Raw genomic sequence first — 23,488 nt, 5'->3', positions numbered from 1 at the left:
TAATCCGCAAAAGAGATATATCATTTTGCCTAGAAATTGGAGTGTCACAAAAGATAAGCATAGGAGCAGAAGAAACCTTTTTGCGAGATATAAGACAAGACTGAGTTTAGAAGGGTTGAAATCAACTAAGTTGTGTTTGCCCCACTGGAGAATTACCTGAAGATCGGCATTTAAGGAATTGGTAGCAGATTTTGGAGAAGTTGAAGCTGATTGAGCAGGACAAGGTTTCTCAAAATGGAAAGTGGAATGCAATGTGCTATCATCGGCAAAACTATGGATAGGATTTCCAGTCAATGGAAGAAGGTCATTAATATACAAGACAAAAAGAGTGGGGGAAAGAACTGAACCTTAGGGGACACCAGCATTAGTGGAGAAGTTAGAAGACAGAGAGCCATCTACCATCACCCGCAGTGAGCGATCAGAGAGAAAACTGAATAACCAATTACTAAAAACAGTTGGCAAACCATAAGATGGAAGCTTGTTTAGAAGACCTTTATGCCAAACACGATCAAAAGCCTTTGAGATGTCAAGAGCAACTACTTGTGTTTCACCGAACCTTTCCATTGAATTAGTCCATAAATGGGTAACATAAGCCAGAATATCTCCAGTGGATCGACACTGACGGAATCCATACTGGTGATCGTTGATCAGATGGAAGGTTTCTAGGTAGTTTTAAGAGTTGGCAGTTAATTGATTTCTCCATTACTTTAGAAAGAGTAGAAGTAATTGCAATGGGACGATAATTGGATGGGAGGGATTTGTCACCCTTTTTAGGAACTGGCTGGATATGAACAAATTTCCAAGCAGAAGGAAAAACACCTTTGGAATAAGAAAGTGAAAAAAGGCGGCAAAGAATAGGAGTAAGTTCAGGAGCACAGGTTTTGAGAACAAGTGGAGAAATACCATCAGGACCTGGAGCTTTCTTAGCATCAAGATTCATCAAAATCCTTCTGATATCCTTTTGACGGAAGACCACAGGAGGCATTGAATGGAGCGTGTTAGGAATGGTGGGAGGTGTTTTACCAAGATCATTAATACATGAGCTGGAAGAAAAATGGGATGCTAGCAGGTCAGCTTTATCCTTGGCTTGAAGTGATAATAGAACCATCTGCTTTGGACAGAGGTGGGAGCAGAGATGGGCAAGAGTTGCGGCCAATAGCTTTGGCAAGAGACCAGAATGCTCGGCTACCATTAGGCAAGAAGCAGGTTTTCTACTCTTAGCCTGTTCAAAATCTAGTTTGGACTAATTAATAACTGCTTTACAATTGTTGCGAGCTTTTGTGTAGGCAGAAAACGAAACTGAAGATTTGGAAACAAGCCAATTACGATATGCAATTTTCTTCTCTTGAACAGCCCTAGCACATTTATTGGAAAACCAAGGTTTAGATAAAGGACGAGATTTTAAAGTGGAGTGTGGAATAAAGGATTCCATTCCTACAAGAATAATTTCACTGACACGATCTGAGCAAACGTTGACATCAGAAGTTTTGAAACAGTAATCCGACCAAGGAAAAGAAATCTCGCAGGTCATCCCATTTTGCATTCTTGTAATGCCAAACAATATGAGGTTGGGAATAGCCATGAGATAGAGGCTTCATTAGAGAAGAGACAGTCACCAAGTTGCGATCTGAGGTGCCTAAAGGATCACTCACTTCGACCGTGTACTTAGAAGGGTTGTTGTTTGTGAGAAAAAGATCAAGCGTGTTGGCTGCATTGTTAGGATTGTTCAGTATTCTTGTGTAGGTAAATGAACAATCTGAGCAAGGTCATTAGTAATTGCAAAAGCCTCAGCATCTCGACCAAGCTGGGTCGGTGTGACTAGAAAACAGAAGCCAGCTGGAGTTGTGAACATTAAAATCACCACGGAAAATTGCATCACTGTTAAGAAAGATGGACTGGAGAAAGTCTAGTTGTAAAGAGAGGAAGTCAAACAGCTCAAAGTGATTAGTGGAGATGGGAGAATGGTAGAGACAACAGTTGAATTTGACACAATGATGTAGAGAGATTTTAAGCCAGAGAAGATCGAAAATAGGAGATTCCAAATTACCAACTCTCTGACAGGGAATATCGGAACGGACATATTCACAAGTACCACCTTTGAGGCAAAAGGAATTATACAGCAAATAATTTGGGCAATTGAGATGACCAGTGGTTGAATCAACCGAGAGCTGAGATTCTGTCAGAAAAAGTACATGGGGTTTGGCAGACTGCAAGTGGAAATGGACATCGTTGAGATTAGGATTGAGACCACGTATATTTGTGAAATGAATTAGGAAGTGCTTGGGAGGTTTAGATCTTTTCGCAGATAAGCTTGCTCTATTAGTTTGACAATTCATGATATATTCAATAGTAAGAAAAAGTGGGTGGGACATGCTGTATGAAGGAATGAAATTTTCGGATGTGGGGTACATGTGGTAAGAATATACCCAGATCCTTGACATAATGTGGCCTCGACAATGCTCCCCGCATACACACTACTAGGACTCCATCCAGTCACTATCTGGCAGAGTAGAGGTAGCAAGATTATACACTAGCTGATCCGGAAGCCTCCTAGAGAGTTACCAATAGGTTCGGTCCGGTGTACTAACTAGCGGACGGCCTGCAAACACCATTTTAGAGCTGTACCCTCGAAATGTAAGGAATACTGTATCTCACCATGACGTTCATCATAACCTCAAAAGTCATCAATCATACTGCATGATGGAAGAGATAGGGAAGGGTTGACCGGAACTTAGCTCTAGAGACTAAACATGGGTTCCGCCACTTCAAGCTTCCAATAAGCAAAGTGGTGGTATTTCACCGGCTGATGAGAGTCATCTACCACCTAGTACTGTCTGGTAACATAGAGGGGCGGCGTTCCTCCATGTGGTGTTGGCGCCACACCTTGACCCCTGTTCACACCTGGGTGGTCACCGACCATGTACTTGTGCATGGAGGTTAACCCAGGATTACTAACAGTCCCACCATCGTGAAGTGAAGGTGCAAGCAGAGGATTTGGCTGTCACAGACCGTCCGGACTTCACCGAAATTGGGTCCACTTGACTTGAGTGTCACCTGAATATCAGTTCCATCAGCGTTTTAGACTCCCAGGTAGCAAGTACAGCTTGTCTGGCATATCTGAGAGAATGTCTGTGAGAACCTCAAGGACCAACAGTATAACTGTGGTGGTAGGAATATAACTTCAACGTTTGGATGACTTAAATCTTTTGGATGGCTGGCGTGCTATCCCATACTGAAGAGCAAATCTTTGAAAAAAAAAAAAAAAGGAAATTCAATTTAATGTGTTTTACATTTAAGAGTCATCGGCAGGTGTTATAAATGCTTTAATTTTCAGATATTAATAAAATTCATGGATAATAATATAACAATGTTTTTAGTTCACGACTGAATACACCATCTATAGTTGTTCCATTACGTGTAGTATTTATTGAAAGACCTGATGACATGTACAAGTTGAAAAATGTTTTCATAAACATGCAGAACTCTTTTCCAGCCTCAGAGTTTAATTGTAAAGAAAAAAAAATTACATTCAATCTGAAAACACCAGGTGCCTTGAAACCAGATGCATTTACAAATTAATGCATTTCCCAGTTTCTGAAAGTTTTTTTGTATCTTAAAACCTTAATATTTCTGTTTCTAAATTCCTTGGCTTTCCAACGATATGCTATACATCCACATTATCCCGTTTATTATGTGAGAAAATCCTTGATCACATGTTCATATTTTGCACTATCCTTGAAAAACTACTGCAATTTTCAGATGTTTGAAAGTTTTTCCCTCTAGTACAGAGCTAAAATAAAGCTCTGTGCAAAATTTCATTAAATTTGACCCAGCAAAAGATAAATTAAACTGGAATAAATTTTCGCAATGCTTTTCACACACGATTTTTCTTTACAAAATTTTTGGAATGCCAGTAAAAACGTTTTTAACTTTAAAAAAAAAAAGTACCTGAAATGTAACAACACCACATGACTTTCTATGACTTTATGGCTTCTGCAAATTTAAATAAACTTAATAATATCCTGTTATATTAAGGGGGAAAAACTGCAACAGAAGCATTTATAAATTTACAATACTATGTATTGACTCTGCTGTATAACAAAAGGAGAAAATTATCCAGGTAACTGTTTTATTTTTATGCTATCATAGCAAAAGCTGAATCTGACTGGATTTAGAACTGACATTCTTCGTTATTATGATTTATGCCATAATTTATACCAATAAGATTTATACCATAATAGAGTGCTATTGATAGTTCAGCATCTGTAATGAGTCTTGACAACCAGGATTTGTCAAGTTCTGGGTTTAGGTCCAATCAGTAAGCATCATTTGATGCTGGATAAAGTACATGACTGGGTGGAGATGGAAGAAGCAGACCTGCATGACAATCACCATTACTAATGCACATAAAGAGGGTGAAAAGAAAACAAGTATCACTGTGGTGAATGAGATCTTGGTTAATCATTTTGCTGAGTTCAAGGGAGAGTGTGGGGGAACTCACAAGGGCATCATCAGAAAAGTTGTAGCCACAGTGCTTTGAGTTATTTGTTCTTAAATCACAATGTGTAAATGTTACAAAGTTGGAAACTCATTCCATGAATTTGCCCCACAAGGAAAATATCTGAATTGTTGTTCCTCCATCATAATACTGGTCCCACACCCTTGCTGAACATGGGAAGAAAACAGTTCAGACAACATTGAAAAATATATGCTGGGAGTGCACTGAAAAAAAAAATATATGCCTTTGCCAATGCTGTAACTATATACGGTATAATTTTCATATGTGTATCTTATAAACTATATGAAATAAAAATCAGGAGACATAAATTTCTAACAACTTCATAAATGAAGCATTGCTATCATTAAAATATTATTTTAATAATTGCTTTTGATGTGAAAACATCTATGGTGGCACTGGAGGAAAACCGATTGGTAACAAAATTTTCTTACGGAAATTACACAATTACTTCCTAAATGGCACTAACGATGCTAACTCGGTCACTGATGTTGATTCGGTAGAGTAAGTTCATACTAAAATATGGAAATACGGAAATGACATCATTTCCTATATGACGCTAACTCAGTCACTAAAGTTGATTCGGTAGAGTAAGCAACAGGTAGTAATTTTATGCAAGGATAAAAGCAAGAAGCCTCTCGTGTCGAAAAGGAACAAATTAAAAAACATAGAGAACAAAAATAATACAGACTTTAATAAAATCTGCTTCTCAAGATTTTGATCAACCTTTCAGCAGTTTTTGGTTATGACATCATACTAGTCTACAAATGGATTTGGCTAACTACAGAATTGTAAAAATACCACATCTAATTTCAGTTAACAACCTATAAGAGCATTTCGAAGATGGCTAAAACTTCAGCTGAGAGAAATCGAGAAAATCATGCAAGAATAAAAGCTTCAGAGCCACCGAAGAAGCGTACCATGTTGACAACAGAATGAGTTCAAAAACATAGAGAATGAAAAAAATGAAGTTTAATGAAATCTGCTTCTCAAGATTTTGATCAACATCAACCTTCTACATCGATTTCTCACCAAGAAGCTGGACTGTCGACACCATGAAATTATATTCAAGAACTTCCTAAAGATTTCGATCCAGAAGATTTGAGTTCAAATGAATTACCTGAGGTGAGGATTTTCAATTGATTCCTGAACCGGCTACACAGAGTATACTGCAATAACCAGCTTCGATTGGATCATCCAAAAAGAAACAAAATCATATTTCAGCTCAATCGCCTGTTATAGATTCTCCACAGGTTTCAACAGTAGTTGAGCATGAAATCATTTACAAGAATATCGAACACGACCGTAACTCCTATAAATAATTTGAACGAAAATTTCTCCAAAAATACATTTGGAGCTGTTTGTGATATCTGCGATTGATTATGGTATGAAAATGATGTAAAATTGTGCACTCCAGGAAGTTACCCATTACTTCTCTTAGAATTTCAAACTGCAGACATAACAACTATGAAGGCTTGTAATACTTGTCGAACATGTCTCAAATATGATTCAATTCCATTCAATTTTCAAAGAGGAATGGTTTAGTTTATCCTGCTATTCCACCTCATCTGCCTCAATTGGATTTAGTAACCGAGTGACTCATTTCCCCTTGTATGTATACCATTCGTGCAAATTAGAAAACTAAGATTTGGTTTTGGCTAATACGGAATTTTGGGCCAAATTATAAATGTTCCTGTAAATGTTAATTCTATGGTCAATTATTTGCCTCGGAGAATAGATGACGATTATTGCGTTAACATTCATATCAAATGTAAACATACATAAATCGAGTTATTTAATGGGCTTGGTTCATAAACGAGATGTAAGGGTTTCGTTGAAGTATCTACTTACGACTCCTTTGTATCATCTGTATGATATCGAGATTGACGAAGCATTCTTTGATGAAAACATGGAACACGATGATGCTCCTAAACGTGATGAAATGAGTGAGGCTATACCTACTGAAGAAAGTTTAGTTGCTCAAACTCTTTTGTGGAGCAATGACAAATATTTACAAATAGTTTCGTGAACGAAATGTTCCACAAAGTTTACTTTCTGACGAACATGCCTAAGAATTGTTCTTTCCTAGCATTTACCCTGGCAGTATCAACAGTTTACAGATAATTTTAAAAAGTTACAGTTTATGATGGCATCGAGTGAACTTCACACTGTTCACATCGGCGTGGAGTGATGCCTCATCATGTTATGCCCGTGAAAATAATGAGACTAAGAACTCAAGATTAAGAGTTGCTTTTAAATACATCGGAAAAGGGTGTATTTAAAAGCAACCTTTACTTATTGGCAAACCATACTTGATAACCACTAGTATTGACATGTCCGATGGTCTGACTAATGGAGCTTTAGGAAATTCTTTTCTATTAAATGTCTTTGGTTGAAATTTTCAGGATCACCTGCTGTGGGTCAACTTTCTAGAATGAAGGCTTGCTGGTTTGCTATGGCTCGAGAAATCGATTTAGAAGCCATACTGATCTCAAGAAGTATGGGTGTTACGTTGAATAACAAGCGAATAATCTCAGCCACATGAAATTATTTTCCACTAATACTGGCTTGTGCTATTACCTTCCATAAATCTCAGGAAGGTACTTTTGATTCAGTAGTTTATGAATATGAGAAATATCACAAACAACTAGTTTATCTCGAGTTACCAATATCAATGATCTTTACATTACTGATGCAAATGGGAAAAATTTTTTTATCATGGACTGAGAAACACTACATCCACTCTTGCACTTCAAGCTGAAATGACCAAGTTGTCGAGTAATCCTCTACTTACCATGCAAGATATTTTATATGAATTCATCAGTAAACGAGATCTTTCCATTCTAAGGTAAATTATCAAAGTTTATGTGCTCACAGTGATGATCTCATTGATGCAATCACCCAACAATCCAATTTACTTCTACTTTCTGAAATGTGGCTAAATAACAAAGAAGCTGTTGTTGTTAGCAACTAAGGCCATATTGCTCCGGGATGTGCGGTGGTCATTCCCTGACCTTTCTGCATCCTCCGTATTTGGTAGTGATGGGCTCGAACCCCGGTCTAATCAAGAAGCGTGTGCGAGCGGCATATTCCCATAAGGTAACATATGTATTTGTGAGTTGTGGTCTATGCCATAGGATATTTCCTAATCCTATTGGGATTGGGAAAAGATGCACAAAGACAAAATATTTAATATACAAAAATTTGTACATATAAAATATTCTATATTACTTACATATATAATTATGTGATAAGTAACTACATTAAGTTTCAAAATTAAACTTAAAATGCCAATTAAAATCATGAATTTATTAATCTGATGGTCCCGGGCCGCCGAGTTTTTGTATCTTAAGGCTGAAAAACGCGTCGATTTTGGGTTTTACTTTGTCCATCTTGTACAAGGATTCATTTCTTTCTTTAAATTTCTTATTACCTTGGAACTTCATTCCATGTCAGGGTCGTTCTCCCAGAAATAATCACACATTTTTTCAAAGTGTTCTAAAGCTTTACTAAGTCCTTTTGCAGTCGGCGACTTTATCGGTTCATCTGCAGGATCTTGATCATCTTCTCCCTCAATTGCACACTCTTATTCTTTTGTCATTTCCACGAGTTTTTCATTAGACAGGCCATCCCTGTTGTTGATCATCTCATGTATACAGTCATCGTCAGTTTCGTTCAATCCTGCTGCTTTTCTGAGCTGAACAATTTGTGCTTTAACATTCTCAACCGAATCATCAGGTTCTTGGGAATCCTTTATGCAATTCTTCCAAACTTTCCTCCACGCTCCATTCATGGTTTTCTGAGTCACTTCATCCAAGGAACTTGAAATGTTGCTTGTTTTTATTTTGGTTTTTTAGGAGCATTAGCAACTAAGGCCATATTGCTCCGGGGATATGCGGTGGTCATTCCCTGACCTTTCTGCATCCTCCGTATTTGGTGGTTACGGGCTCAAACCCCAGTCTAATCAAGACGCATGTGCTATGCACTACTGCTCCTTCCCACCTAGGTACGGAAGCACCTATAACAAAGAAGTAAGCATACTTAACATCGATTGTGTCATTCAATTCAAATAAAAAGATTAACAAGCTGGTGGTGTAGCAGTTTATCATATGTTGTTGTTATTGTTATTTGGGTTTTTAGGAGAATTAGCAACTAAGGCCATGTTGCTCCGGGGATATGCGGTGGTCATTCCCTGACCTTTCCACGTCCTCCGTATTTGGTGGTCACAGGCTCGAAACCCGGTCTAATCAAGAAGCGTGTGCTACGCACTGTTGCTCCTGCCCACCTGGCTATGGAGGCGCTAGTTTATCATAAGAGAGAAAATCGTACTCATGTTGTTACTTCTCATGTGGAAGTGATTTATTGACAAACTGTTGGAAAATGCTTGAATGTTAGACCTATCGGAGACATTTGTGTAGCTGAATGCCTTCTTCCTGATAGTCAAACGATATTGTCGCTAGTCATTTACATTTCACCTAACCAAAAGATCGAACACATCATTAAATTCATCCATTTCATTTTACTTCCTTACACGATTGAAGGAGCTGCACTGCTACAACAATTTTCTCACAAAAAATACAACTGCCATGGATGTTTTCACATAAAATAAAACATCTTTTGTGCATCTTTAATAAAACATCTTTTGTGTTGGAAAATCCTTGAATGTTAGACCTGTTGGAGACATTTGTGTAGCTGAATGCCTTCTTCCTGATAGACCTTGAATGTTAGACCTGATGTTTTCACATAAAATAAAACATCTTTTGTGCATACAGGGTACACACGCTGTTTTTTTTTTATATTACACAACTATCTACACAACAGTAACATTAAAATACACTTACCTAAAACTAAGCTTGCTAGAGATGCTGTCACTAGACTAGCAGCACATAAGAGAAAAGCATGATCAATATCAAACTTTCCCTCAGGTATCCAGCCTATTATCATGGCAAACAGAGAAGCAAAAAATCCTACCACAATAGCTTGACACTAAAAATTAAAGAGAAAAATAACAAAATTACCCATAAAATGGGCAGAAAACAAATATCTTGTAATAAAAGTAATTAAATGACTTTTATTTAATTATTTTACACATATTCTATGTAAAATAATTAAATAAATGGTTCAAGTCCATGTGACTACTAAGCACTGTGCTCTTCTTGCATTCTGTATATCTAACGAACTCCTCTAACTTTAGTTCTTCAAACAGGCCTCTGGGGTTGGGTAAATTCGTATTGTGATTTTAAATGTTTCTCACCAACCACTTATAAAATAAAACACGGAAACTGGAAGGAAGAAGGCAGGAGCCTTCGAAAGCTACAGTTGGTTTTATCGCTCTTAACCCGGTATTTTATTCGATGTATATATATATATTTCGTGTATTTTATCCTTTTTAGTTGGAAAGTTATTTTAATTGTAAATATATAGTAGTAAACACATAGTTTTCAAAATTCCAGTTTCCGTGTTTTATTTTATAAGTGGTTGGTGAGAAACATTTAAAATCGCAATATCCTCTAACTTTATATGGCCATCCCAGAGTATAAACAGAAAATTTATTTATCTATTAACATGTTCAACCTTGCCTGTCTGCCTCCCACCTCTCACTTTCAGTAACAGAAAGACAGTTGTAGTGTGAATAAATGTAAAGTTTATCTAGATATCGATTAAATATTGTTTGCTTCTTCTCTGTTTTGCTTAGCATATTATTAAAACGTTTAAGCAGAAGCAAGTGCACCCTGGAAATTTCTGCTATGCGTGTAGATGGTTTACAACAAAACCTGAGAGGAAGAAAATCTATAATATTACTAAACATGTATATTCTTTGTACTTCAGTTGCAAGACTGGTGATAAGGACAAAACCTGGAATCCACATATGTGCTGTATTACCTGTATCACAAATCTAAGGATGTAACTAACTGGAAAAATGAAAAGTATGTCTTTTGCTCTATAATGTGGTGAGAACTGCACAACCACATTAGCTATTGTTATTTCTGCATGATAAAAATATCATAGATATCCAGAAAAAACAAGCACAGCATCAAATATCCTGACATCTGCAATAAGACCTGTTCCACATCATGTAGATCTGCTGATACTAAATCACCCAAAATCATGGGATAAAATTAACAGTGATGAATATAGCGATGATTCTAGTGTTGCACACTTTGCTTTGCATCCAATTCAACAGATTTGGACTACCAATTGAATGGCTTAGTTTGTTTGTTATTTGGTTTTTAGGAGCATTAGCAACTAAGGCCATATTGCTCCGGAATATGTGGTGGTCATTCCTTAACCTTTCCGCATCCTCCGTATTTGGTGGTGACAGGTTCGAACCCCGGTCTAATCAAGAAGCGTGTGCTATGCACTGCTGCTCCTTCCCACCTGGCTACGAAGGCGCCTAAATGGCTTAGTTTGTGATTTAAAACTTATCTGAAGAGCAAGCAGAACTTGTTGGTTTTAGGTTACAACAGTGGAAGTTACCTGAAGCAGAAACTAAATTGTTTTCAAATGAAATATTTTGAAAACACAAAGCATTTTAAAAATATTTTGTTATGGAAAAATGGTATGTATTTTCTGTAAAGATATTTAATGGACTTCTGAATGAACTGGGCATCGAACACAATTAACTCTAACTAATGGAATATATTTATTGATGCCCCCGGAAATGTATTCCTATCAGTTCCTCTGCTGTTGGCTTGAAACATGAAGGTATGTTCAAGATCCTGAGTGCAATAAAATATTGTTGTTTTCTGTCTGTGGGACAGTCGTGAAAGAGGAAAACCATTATACTGTGCAGCAGAGGGAAAAGAGTGAGGAATTTTTAGCAGAATTTTTAGGGAGAAGTAATAAAATATGTTCCACTGACTGAACCAAAAAAGGTTTCTCTTCCACCTTTGTATATAAAACTTGGATCAAAAAGGAATTTTCACTGGATCTCAAATAAAGAAATCCTCAAAATTGAAACAGATAGGATATTGAACTAGCAGCTTAGTAATAATTTAAAACAGTTGAGCATTGATTTTTTTGGAAGAAAGAAGATAATCATGTCAAGTTTACACATTACAGTGTCAACTTTACTGCATGTTATAAAGATGGGGTGCTGAATGCCTTTGAAAATTCATTTTCTTTATTCCCATCTCAGTCTTTGCCTCAAAATTTGGGAGATGTAAATTTGTCCAGGAAAAGCAGTACCAAGTTGGTTGAGAAACTACCATGATGGCAGATTATTGCTGCTTTCTTTATAAGAAAAACTCTCTAGTTGCAAACATTTCTAAGGAAGTAAAATATATGTGGTATATTATGTGTGATTAAAGTATTTTAAAATGAATAAAACTCATTTTTATGACAGCATATATATTACTGTATGATATTTGAAGTTGGTCATTCATTAAGTTTTTAAAATTTCAGGATATCCTTCAACAGAGACATGAAAGAGACAATGTTGGTATTTTTGAAATTTAAATTGTTTAAAATTATTCAAACAACTCTCTTGCATAACACTAGGTTTATCATCATCAAGTGTAGTCACCAGTACAAAGGCACGCCATCATGTAGCTCCAGCATTGTCTCGTTCGTCTTTTAAGATAGATTTTCATACCATCTTGGTCTACTACAGCTTTTAAGGTCTAATCAATTTGGGCACCTCCGTAGCCAGGTGGGAAGGAGCAGTAGTATGTATCGCATGCTTCTTGATTAGACTGGGGTTCGAGCCCGTCACCACCAAATACGGAAGATGCGGAAAGGACAGGGAATGACCACTGCATATCCCGGAGCAATATGGCCTTAGTTGCTAATGCTCCTAAAAACCAAAACAACAACAACTAAATTTCTTCTTGGTCTTCCTCTTCTTATTGCTACTCTTAAGTATCTGTTAATGGTGAGAAGGGTGTCATCACCTGCTAAACCTCTCAAAGCACGTCCCACCCATTTTCTCTCTACTGCTGACCTTGGGGGTTTATAGTTGGAGCCAGCTCTTTTCTATACTTATGAAGAGCTGGCTCCAACTATTAACTCCTAAGGGCAGCAAGCTAGTGCATCTCTAGCACTAAATGTCAAAAGCATTGATTTTCCTTTCCATATCTTTTGTCCATGTTGAAGTTTCACAGAAATAAATAGCATTTTAGATGTCCAGATTTCAGTTCTAAGTTCAGATCTCTTCTGAGGAATTCTTTGCAATTCCAGAATGTTTGTTCTGACATGGCTATTCTGATGTTTATTTCTGCCATACTTCCTCCATCATTTGATATTGTACTTCCCCAGTATCCAAGGAGCCAACTTCAGTTTTTCTTGTTTTCAATAGTGGTTACATTCTGTTTTCTCTTTTGTTGAAAATCATCATTTTTGTTTGCTTTAAGTTCAGTTTTATCCTACAGCTTTATCCAAATCATTTAGTTTCTGAAGTGCTTTCTTTTACTTGCCTTGTAATTATTGTTCTGTTGTTTTTTTCCCTTCCACCTACTTTTAATCCCATTTATTTTTCCAAGTGCTTCCTCATTGTTTTATACAATGGGATAATTACCTCTTTGTCCCTTCTGACAAACATATCACTTCATTTGAAGTATTCAGTTAAAAGAGTTGTGTATTTCTTCACCAAACCCACTCCAAATTGTCTTCGATATGATTTATTGCAGAGAAATTATTTACTGTAACAGCCAGAAGACGTTAAATAAATTTATGTAGCACATCTACTGCCTTCTGAACTTCCTGGCAAGTAGGAAGAATTAATTCCATGTTGCTTCAGTTATTCCAAAAACACAATATCCTGTCTTTTTTGAAAATTTACTAGATATCCACTACTAGCCTTCAGTCTTTCACGATTAAGATCTTTAGCATATTGTTCAACTTCTTCTTGAATAAGTTTATCCAGAACTTAGAGTGTCTTTAGTTTTCTCTTTGATAACATCCAACATAATGCTGGAATTTTCAACAAAGTGTATGTATGTCTACTCTGAAAATGAAATTGAAACCAAAACATGCTAAAAAAATGTGCTGGCAGTGCTAATTCAAAAACAAAATCATGCAACCTTCCATTTTTATATGTAACTACATTACCATAACTTTAATCTTTATATGATACATGTAAACTTTCAAAACAGTTCATTCTAAATAAGAGAATTACTGCACCTGTATATATATTTAATATGGGCCTTTCTGACTGAAGATTGAGATTTTTTCTAAATGATTCAGAATTAGATGTGTGTTTGTGTGAATGTCTCTTGAACTGTTGAAATTAACATGTCACTCACGTGCTCCCTGTCCACTTTTGCTTGGATATAGTCCATACAGAAACTCTGTGTTTAAACTAGTTTTACAGGACCAAATTGCAAAAATATTGCACTATAAAAAACAGCATTAAATTAGGTTTGTGCTAAAAAAAATTTTTTAAAAACATTCTTGTGGAGGGTTTTGGTGGCAATTTGAGATATCAAGGAAGTTATAGAACCTACTATACTGTTCAGCTATAATGTTTTGTTTTGTTTTTTAATGCATACCTCTGGTTGAACATTGAGATGTGTTAAAAAAATAATAATAATAAATAAATAATTGTCAAATTTTAATGAAATTGGGAATGACTAACAAAAGTTTCTAGAGCCAAACATAATTTCATGAAAATCAATTATCACAAGTAGAGTTATTACATGTGGGTGGATTTGCTGAAGCTTATAAGTTCTTACAAGAGAACAGCAGAAGGAGGGAGGGGTAGAGTAATCTAATCAAAACATTATGACAGAAAAACAATAATAGTGATACGATTCCCACAGGACTAACTGCTGTTTTTGTTTATTTAGCCGGTAGCTAAATATCATTTGATTCAGTTTTATCAATTTTTAGATCAATTCTAGAGAATTTATTTAATTTTTGCTTGAGTCCAAATCAAATAACTGAAGTTAACAGGTGTGGTCGCCTTCCTCCTTGAACTTTCAAAGCTTCTGTCATGCTATCACCTATTTTGCATTGTGTTTGCAATTAGTTGGAAACACATATAAGAGCTGGCAGTACATTCTGGAAAAATTTTAAGACAATTTGTTAGTAATAGGCATAATCAAGAGGTCATAATTGATTATTTCAATTATAGAAAATCATTTGATTACTTCGATTATACTTGTATCGTTTGAATGATTCATTCGATTACGAAAAATCATTCAATCATTTCTTTCGATTATATCATTCAAATTACATAATCAAATGATTAATACTTAGTAACTATTAATCATTCAATTATTTTTATTATTGAAATCTCACAATTACTAATCATTCGATTGCATGCACTTTAAGTGACTTCAACTCATGACTATTAAATACAGTATTATATATTGTATCACAATAGAAAGCTATCTTTCTGTACACAGTATTGTATCATAATAGAAAGCTGTCGATCTTGTGAACTCCTCCGATCTTATGGTTGTTCTGGAGTATAAACAAAAAATTTATTTATTTATTTTATTATGTTCACCACTGCTAACTCTCCAAATTTATGACAGAGAAACATCTTTATTATTTGATTTGATCCTTCTCCGTCTCACCATCGTAATATACTGATGACAGAGAGTTTCTCCATCTTTTTGCAAAAGCTCAGTAATATTGTTTTTTATTTAATTTTGCAAATTTCTGCTTATTTTGTTAACAAATTGGCATTATTCTCTGTTATGTGAAATTATTTTATACTTGTATAGTGCAAAGCTAATTAACAATGTCTTTCAATAAGATGCCAAAGAAGCATGATGTAATATCTGAAAAAGTAACAGGTTTGTTTTGTGTACTGCATGTAGATGTGATTTTTCAATTTCAAGCAGCAGGAAACAAGATGTAATCACAAATTTGCAAAAAAATAAGCATAATTACAAACAAAAGAGAGAAATGCAAAAATAAATGTTGCATTTCATGGTGACAATGATGTAATACATGCCAAATGTTTATTTGCATCTTTTGTCATAAACATCTTCCTCTGAGCTGTGCTGATTAATCAAAGTGATTCCAAGCTATATCCCATTCTGGTTACCTGAAAAAAAAAAAAAAAAAAAAAAAAATTGAAAGAAGCTTGCTTTCAGTGTCAGAACTGGAAGGTGACTCTACAGCTTACAACACCAGTTATCTTCTGAACAACCTGAAAGTACATGGAACTCCTTCAAAAAACTGTCTAGCATTTAAAACCTGGAGTAACAAGGGCATTAAAAGAGAAGATTGAACACTTACAATCTCCTCTTTTAAACTTGTGATGGTAACAGGCTGTTTTTATCATCTTATTAATTTATATGCTTAAAATGGATCTGCATTTCTTCCTGAGAAAGTGGATGAATACTTGGTAAAAATTTACTCCTATCCAGAAAGAAGTACCAAAAAGGAAAGATAGATTTAAATAATTTCAATTTATGTTTACCATTGAAGTAAAAAAGATTTTGAAGCATATGTTTACACATTTGTTGTCTTTGGTTAAAAATGTAGAACAGTGGCAACCTTAGACAAGTCTGTTTAAAGAAGGGGATCAGAAGAGATGAAAAAAAAAATCATCATTATGAGCATTTTTCAGAGTTACCAAACCGAAATGTGCAACAAGCAATTGCTCGTTAGTAGCACTGAGTCATGTTAAAATCCAGTTCATGATCCAAATAATTCTAGGCATGTTATCCTGACTTGTGTTGTGTTCATATTTCTCAAAGAGAGAAATATGAACAGACCAATGTCTGAAGATCTGAACATAGCTCTTCAATCCAGCATGCCTCACATCCATATACTAAGGTTATTACCTCTAGATGTTTGAAGAATGTTTTCACACATTCTCCATCAGTTTTGAAATCTTCCACTTCCATTTTGAAATTGATCACCTTAGCAGACTAAAAACCAGAATGATGAAGTGCACAAGTAAGCTAGAAACAGAGCAAATTATCCCAGGTTATGCTTGCCATTTTAACAATCCCTCATAGCAGTGCTGAGTGCGAGAGAAATCCATGTTACAAAAACTGAGTTCAGGTCTCTTTCTGGTGAAGCTTTGGAAATGCTCCCCAGAGCCCAAGTCCAGACAGCATGGCCAATATTATGAACAAACTTTGACTCGACATTTCTGAAAAGGGCAAAGTCTGCAACAGTATCTTTCTCGAAGCAATCAAAATCAGTTGATGTCTTGTTTAGATAGAAACCCACAGATAGAAAAATGTTAGGTAAGCTAATGTTTAAAAGCATACTCTAGCTTTTTGAAAGTCAAAATATTAAAGTTGGCAGTCATACAGAGACAGTGAATTAGACCACAGATCTATATATACACTCCCCAGAACCCATAATGAAAATATCATATCTATGAACATACAAGAGGATTAAAAGGAGAAAGCACTATCATTTAAGCAACATTGTACAATGCACTCAAATTTGGTGGCCATTCAAAAATGTTTTAATGATTATAAATTTAAATCTGATCAAACTCTGTATATTGTACCATTTTTTATTGCTTATACTTTGAAATTAAAAGCTATTTTGGCCTTTCAAAATTATGTAAAGTAGGACTATCTTGTCCCGTGCTTATGCTTAAGTGGTCAGCAGGATTTAAACTGTCTAGTTAATGCAATAGTCTTAATGCCCACAGTAGAACAAATTTAGCCTTCACCACAAGTTGCCTTGGTACTGAATAACTTCCAAACAGCAGATTAACTTTAGATTACTTTCAAATGGCAGATTAACCTTCTGGCATTACCAAAAGGTTAATATGCCATTTTATTTAAAATGGTGAGACAATGCCTATGATATATCCTGATTTGGGACTTACCAGGGGAGTGAAAGGCATTCTTACCAAGAAAGACTTGTATTCTGTAAAATGCAATATCTGGAAACCAAGCATTATTTTCCAGCCATTGCAAGTGTTTAGGGCTTTAAAAGGATTGAATAAACTAAATACTGATGGCATTCTAACTCTTTATCAGGAGTTATGCACACAAGATTTAAACTGAACAAGATGGTTGCAAATTTAACTGAACAAGATGGTTGCAAAAGAGATATGCAGCAATCAGCCTTCAGCCAGAGAGCACCAAAATCAATTAATTTCCACTAATGTTGTATAGGTAAAAGTTTGAATAAATTTAAAGAATTTTACAGATTATAGGAGGGTAGAGCAAATAAACAGGTTTGTTATAAAAGACAATTTTACTGATCTGCCAGCTAGTTTCTTCTCTAGCAACTAACTGTGCAGAACACCTTTTCACCAATTCCAACTTCTCAAGAATTGCTTGTATACCTCAAGGTTTTGGATACCTTTAGCTTCCCTCATTTTCTCTCGTATAAGTGGCCTTTCATTCCACATCCAGTTTGACAACCCTTCATTTGCAAGAACAACCAAAATTACTTGAATATTGGTTGTCCAGTTGCTTTAATGCCAATTTCATGTGGAAGGTAGAGAACTTAATGAACTTTAATTTGCCTAAAACCATAAAAAGAATCTGCTCCTCCCATGCTAATGTTTAACATTCAGATTTCTAGAGAAGATGAACCATTTGAAGAACATACCCTACTTGGATTAACCTCCTAAGTTCTCTTGCAATAAACATATTGTTTCCTGAATGCAAAAAAGTAAGCTTTCTCTTTTTTTCCTACTAGTAGTTTTACTTCGGCAAAAATTGTAAATCCATTCTATCAAGAAATACTGTTCCAATGTCCAAACTGCTAAAACTCCTTAAATCCACTAAAATTCTGTCAAGAGAGTGCAATCAGACTAATTAATGATAGCTCACTAACAATCACTTGACCGATCTCACCTGAATAAGTGTAATCAGAAGTAAAATTTCAAGCTTACAGGCAAGTAGGGCTCCTGAGGTTGATGGCATATCCCTTATAATTTTAAGGGAGGCAGCATGCGAGTGCATTGAACCATTAAGGCTAATTATGAGAGCATCACTGGACTCAGGAAAGATTCTGTTGGATTGGAAAAGTGCCAAAGTATCACCAATACATAAAGGCGGTTCTAAGAGTGTAGTGGAAAATTACCAACCGGTCAGTCTAACTTCAGTAGTAGGTAAAATCATGGAGGCAATGATCAAGGGTGAAATTCAGGATTATTTGGATAGAAATGGAAATCTGAAGGTTACACAGCATGGTTTTGTAAAGGGAAAATCATGTTTAACAAATCTGGGTTTACAGTCTATTTTTACAGTCACACATGAGCTGGATTTAGGGAATAATTTCAGTGTTGTTTATTTGGATTTCAGCAAAGCATTTGACTCAGTCCCACATGAGCGGTTACTTTATAAGCTGGAACAGATTGAAATCACAGGGAAAATCCTTAGATGGATAGCAAGATGGCTTCAGGACAGGAGGCAGAGGGTTGTGATAAATGGTTATTCCTCAGATTGAGTTAATGTAAGAAGTGGGTTCCCCAAGGATCAGTATTAGGACCACTGTTATTTTTGATTTTCTTAAATAACATCGATGAAGGGATAGAAGGCGTGATGTCTAAATTTGCAGATGATGTAAAGACTGGTAGAGTAGTTAATGATCACCACCAAGCAGAGCTTCTTCAGAGTGACCTAGATAGACTTCAGGGATAGTCAGAAAAGTGGCAGCTGTGCTTTAATCTAGCAAAGTGCAGGGTTAACCTGGGGAACAGTAACCCCAAAATAACTTATACACACTTGGTGCAATTGAACTAAAGTCAGTAGTGGAAGAAAGGGACTTGGGAGTTACAATATGGTCAGACATGAAGTTCTCTGAGCATTGTAGAGAGGTTGCAAGGAAGGCCCATGGTGTCTTATTGATGATTTTTCAAACATTGCTAGTAAAGATAAGAACATCATAATCCCCTTATGTAAGGCTATTGTTATACCACACTTGGAATACTGTATTTTATACTATTATACTATTATTTTATTATATTATACTATATTTTATTATTCAAGTATTATACTATATTTTATTATTCAAGTACGGAGACTGCACCTAATAAAACACCGAGAGCTTGTTGAAAGGGTCCAGAGACAGGTAACTCACCTGGTGAGATCGGCAAAAGGATGTCCTTATGAGGATAGACTTCAAATATGTGGGTTGCAAAGCTTGGAAACTAGGCACCTTAGAGGTGACCTGGTTGAGATGAGAGGCAATAGTAAAATGAATGAGAATGAAATTTTCTCAGTTATAAATTATTCTAGAATTTAGGAGCCATAAATTCAAGTTACGGGGAGAAATATTTAGACCAGATTGCAGGAAGTTTTATTTTAGCCAGCAAGTTATAAATTACTGGAATAGTTACCTACATGGGTGGTAGAGGCCGACATTTTGGGGCAATTCAAAGGTCAGCTGGATAGTTACCTTAGGGAGGAGGGAAATGCATAGATTGTCTATTTCCTTTTCTCTTATTATTATTTATTTTATTATTATTTTATTTATTTATTTTTTTTTTTTTGGCTGGTGCAGTATAAGCCTTAGGCTTCCTTGCACCATATGGCCATTACTAATACTAATAAGCATACATCCATTCATGGTTCTACTCCGAGCTCAAGTTTGCACTACTATCCAGTAATAAAAAACCAAGGCTGGACTTTTTTGGACAAAACATATTTGTGAAGTCCCCAACACTGGGTGTGCTATTATAAATTAGTCACATGACCAAATCTGGCAAATAAAATAAAAAAATAAAAAAAAAAAACTGATGATGATAGAAATATCTACCTTAAATAACAAGATTCAAAGGTGAAAATTTGATATACATAAATTTTTTTCCTAAATCCTATGGAAATATTCCTTAGTGATACATTTAACTACAGTCTGATCAAAACATTCAGCTTACTAGTGTTAAAAGGCATATATTTACATCAACTGTAAATACCTTACAATGAGGTAATGTAATTTAACATCAAAATATAAATGCACTCTTGATAACAGTAGAAACATTCTGCAGATATATTTTATTACCTGGATTAGTGCCATATTACCCCTAGCCATCATCCATTGCTCTTTTGGTGTATCCATGTTACCCAAATTTGCCTGTAGCAAAAATTTATTGAAATCTGTTAAAACATTATAAAATTAATCTGCTCTAATTAGAATTTTGTAGTTACAAATACAGTGACAACTGACTAACATGAAATGTGGAGACCAGCATAAACATGTTATTTGATATGAATTTCTTCCTAAAAGTTTTGATACTAAAATTTATGATACAAACATTGCTGTCAAAGCATAATTTGCACTACTATTAATAAAACTAATTAATTGCAGCCAAATGATTTAAGATTTAATTATGTTATTTGCTAATAATCATAAGTTATTTAGACTTATCAGATATTTGTTCAGTTGCCAAATCAAATAACATTAATTGTTACAATCCATATTTTGAGTTTATCACTGTTTTAATGTGAGAGGATGCATGAACACTTAATAGTTTTAAGATAGTGAAGTCAATTTATTAAATAACAAAAGCTAACCCAAACTAATAAAAATTAAAGTTTTAATGATAAATCACGTAAAAACTACTTAATGTGAAGATATAAAAAAAGATACTTTGACGTACTGAAAAAAATCGGTTTCCCTTAATGTAAGAATAAGAAATTGACCAAACTTATAGGAATTTTTCATTGTGCAAGATGGGGGTCCTGCCTCACTTCTCCTTTCCTATGTACACCTGGCTGGATATCATTTTTCTCAACAGATGGACAGGCTGATATGGAAAATTAAGTAGCCGGCTAGGAGTCCCAGTTTCATCCCAATGTAGTTCTTTGTGAGAGCTGAGCAAAAGTAAGCATTTACGGCAAGGAATAAAAAAAAAAAAAAAAAAAAATCTTACTTTTGATGAGCTGGATATTATCTGGAAAATGATTGGATCTGTTCCCTGAGACTGTCTCAGAGAACAGGCATTAAATTATCTATCAAATGCAGATTGAATGATGACCCTACGGTACATACAGGGTGATTCAAAATTCATACAACCCAAATTGTAAGTGTTAATTTATCTTTGACAACCTGATGGAATTTGATTTTGACTACTCCAGTAGCTGTTGTTGTTATTTGGTTTTTTAGGAGCATTAGCAATTAAGGCCATGTTGCTCCGGGGATATGCGGTGGTCATCCCCTGACCTTTCCGCAACTTCCGTATTTGGTGGTCACGGGCTCGAACCCCGGTCTAATCAAGAAGCGTGTGCTACGCACTGCTGCTCCCGCCCACCTGGCTACGGAGGCGCCTACTCCAGTAGCAGCAGTACTGGTTACTACTTACATATTAGCTTCCAGTTGCTAACCAGGAGTGCTTTATTTACAACAAAGAGGTGGCAGCATATCATTTTTCCAGGCACAGCACATGTTTAATAATTGAACATCCATAAATCCTCATTTGTATCTTTTGAACTACTTAAAAGGAGTGGTATATACTAACAACCTTCACATATTAGATGAATTAAAAGTCAGCATATCAAATCAGAAATTTCAACAATTGTTCAAACACTATATCATCTAACAAAAAAAAAAAAGAAAAAAAAAAAGAAGAGTAATAAGATGATGAAAAGAGTTTGTGCTTATTTACATTTGAGGAGGTTACTTTCAACATTTTTTTAATCTCTATTTTAATTATGTTTATAATAATTAAAATTTAGGCTTAATCACCCTAATTATCCACCTAATTAATCACCCGCTTAATCAACCTGTACTAGTCAAGTATCACAATTTTAAAAATATGATGCAACTTTCCAATCACCTTGTTCTTCCTTTAGTTTGTGATAATTTAGTTTAGGACATCTTTTTATTTTAATATATTTAATCTACTTTTGGCTATAGTCCTTTATTCACTTTATCACTGGTTTTACTTTTACTTCTTTCAAAACTTTGCCTTTCTATCTAGTAATGTGTATTTTCCTCATAAATCTAATTTCAGATTATGTTATCCTTAAATAATTTTCCAGTTTTAGTATTTAAGCCTTACAAGCAAAAAAGTAATGCTCAAAGAGTTAATGTTTCATATACAGTGGATTCCAGTTATTTGGGTCACTGGTTAATTAGGGCAGCCGTTTATTTGGGACAAATCTTAAAGAACAGAACTTAATCAAAAAATAGCCAGGATTTTCTTTGCTTAATTGGGACAACATGCTGTTTAATCGGGGCAGGAGACTGCAGCACTCAATACTACTCTATGATTGTCTCCGACCATACCATGTGGTCCAGTCGGATTTCTGGAGGTCACAACCATAAAACAATAAAAACAATTTGCAGTTTCTGGTTTATTGGGCTTTTCTGTTAGTGCAATCTATTATAAATGTATAGTAAACTCGATCTTATTGAATTTGTGATAATACTGATACCTGGAATTCTATGGGTTTTTGTTATTATGGTGAAATGTGTTTCCCCTTCCATGAAATCTTCAAGCATATAAAAAACAAAAATAAATTTTCAGAATCTTCTCTTCATTCCTATTTTTTAAGCTTTGTAACTTGTTACCCCATTCTCACTTGTGCATATCATGTTAGTTGCAATTTGTGTGTGTGCCGTGTTCTTTGTTATTGAGTGCTTATCTTTTTTACTGTTTTAAATTTTACAACTCCCCCGAAAAAGTCAGTGAACAGAAATATCAACTAGTTAGTATGTACATATTACAGTACGTATTAATTAAGCTGCACACATCAAGCGTAAATTTATTTTTATTTTGCTAACCTGTGGAAAATATTCTTCTGATTTTCACGTATCATTTAATTTTTATTTGATAAGGTAAAAAGGTAAAGTGCAGCCATTATCAACCCACTGCAGGATGGAAGCCTCCTCAACAATTCATGCTGAGGGAAATGGACCATAATCTGCCACGCTGGTCCAGTGCGAGTTGGCAGATTGACCGTATTCAGCAGTCAGGGACTTGAACCCCAGTCTACTCAAAGAGCATGTGCTACTGCACTCCCGCTCCTGACCACTCGGCTACGGAGGCCGTTTTCACGTATCATTTAATTTTTATTTGATAAGGTAATAAAGTGTAAATTTGCGCTTAATATATCTTTACTTTTATAGCCTGTAGATAATAACCACTGT

At 35.3% G+C, this 23,488-nt stretch overlaps 1 protein-coding gene across 4 annotated transcripts in view; it reads right to left on the bottom strand.

Annotated features, from left to right (window-relative positions):
* Positions 1–23,488, bottom strand: part of LOC150076258 (solute carrier family 41 member 1-like) — a 192,990-nt gene that overhangs the window by 103,882 nt on the left and 65,620 nt on the right. For all 4 annotated transcript variants that reach the window (XM_090387763.1, XM_090387760.1, XM_090387762.1 and 1 more), the window contains 2 exons: positions 20,399–20,470; positions 9,358–9,502 (listed from right to left, as the gene is read on the bottom strand). In XM_090387763.1, coding sequence (XP_090243889.1) covers positions 9,358–9,502; positions 20,399–20,470 — 217 coding nt within the window. The remainder of the gene's footprint in view (positions 1–9,357; positions 9,503–20,398; positions 20,471–23,488) is intronic.

This window comes from Mastigoproctus giganteus, chromosome 13 (assembly GCF_048544385.1).
Source record: "Mastigoproctus giganteus isolate SK-2022 chromosome 13, ASM4854438v1, whole genome shotgun sequence".
NCBI classification, from domain to species: domain Eukaryota; kingdom Metazoa; phylum Arthropoda; class Arachnida; order Uropygi; family Thelyphonidae; genus Mastigoproctus; species Mastigoproctus giganteus.
This window is presented reverse-complemented; position numbering and strand designations above follow the sequence as displayed.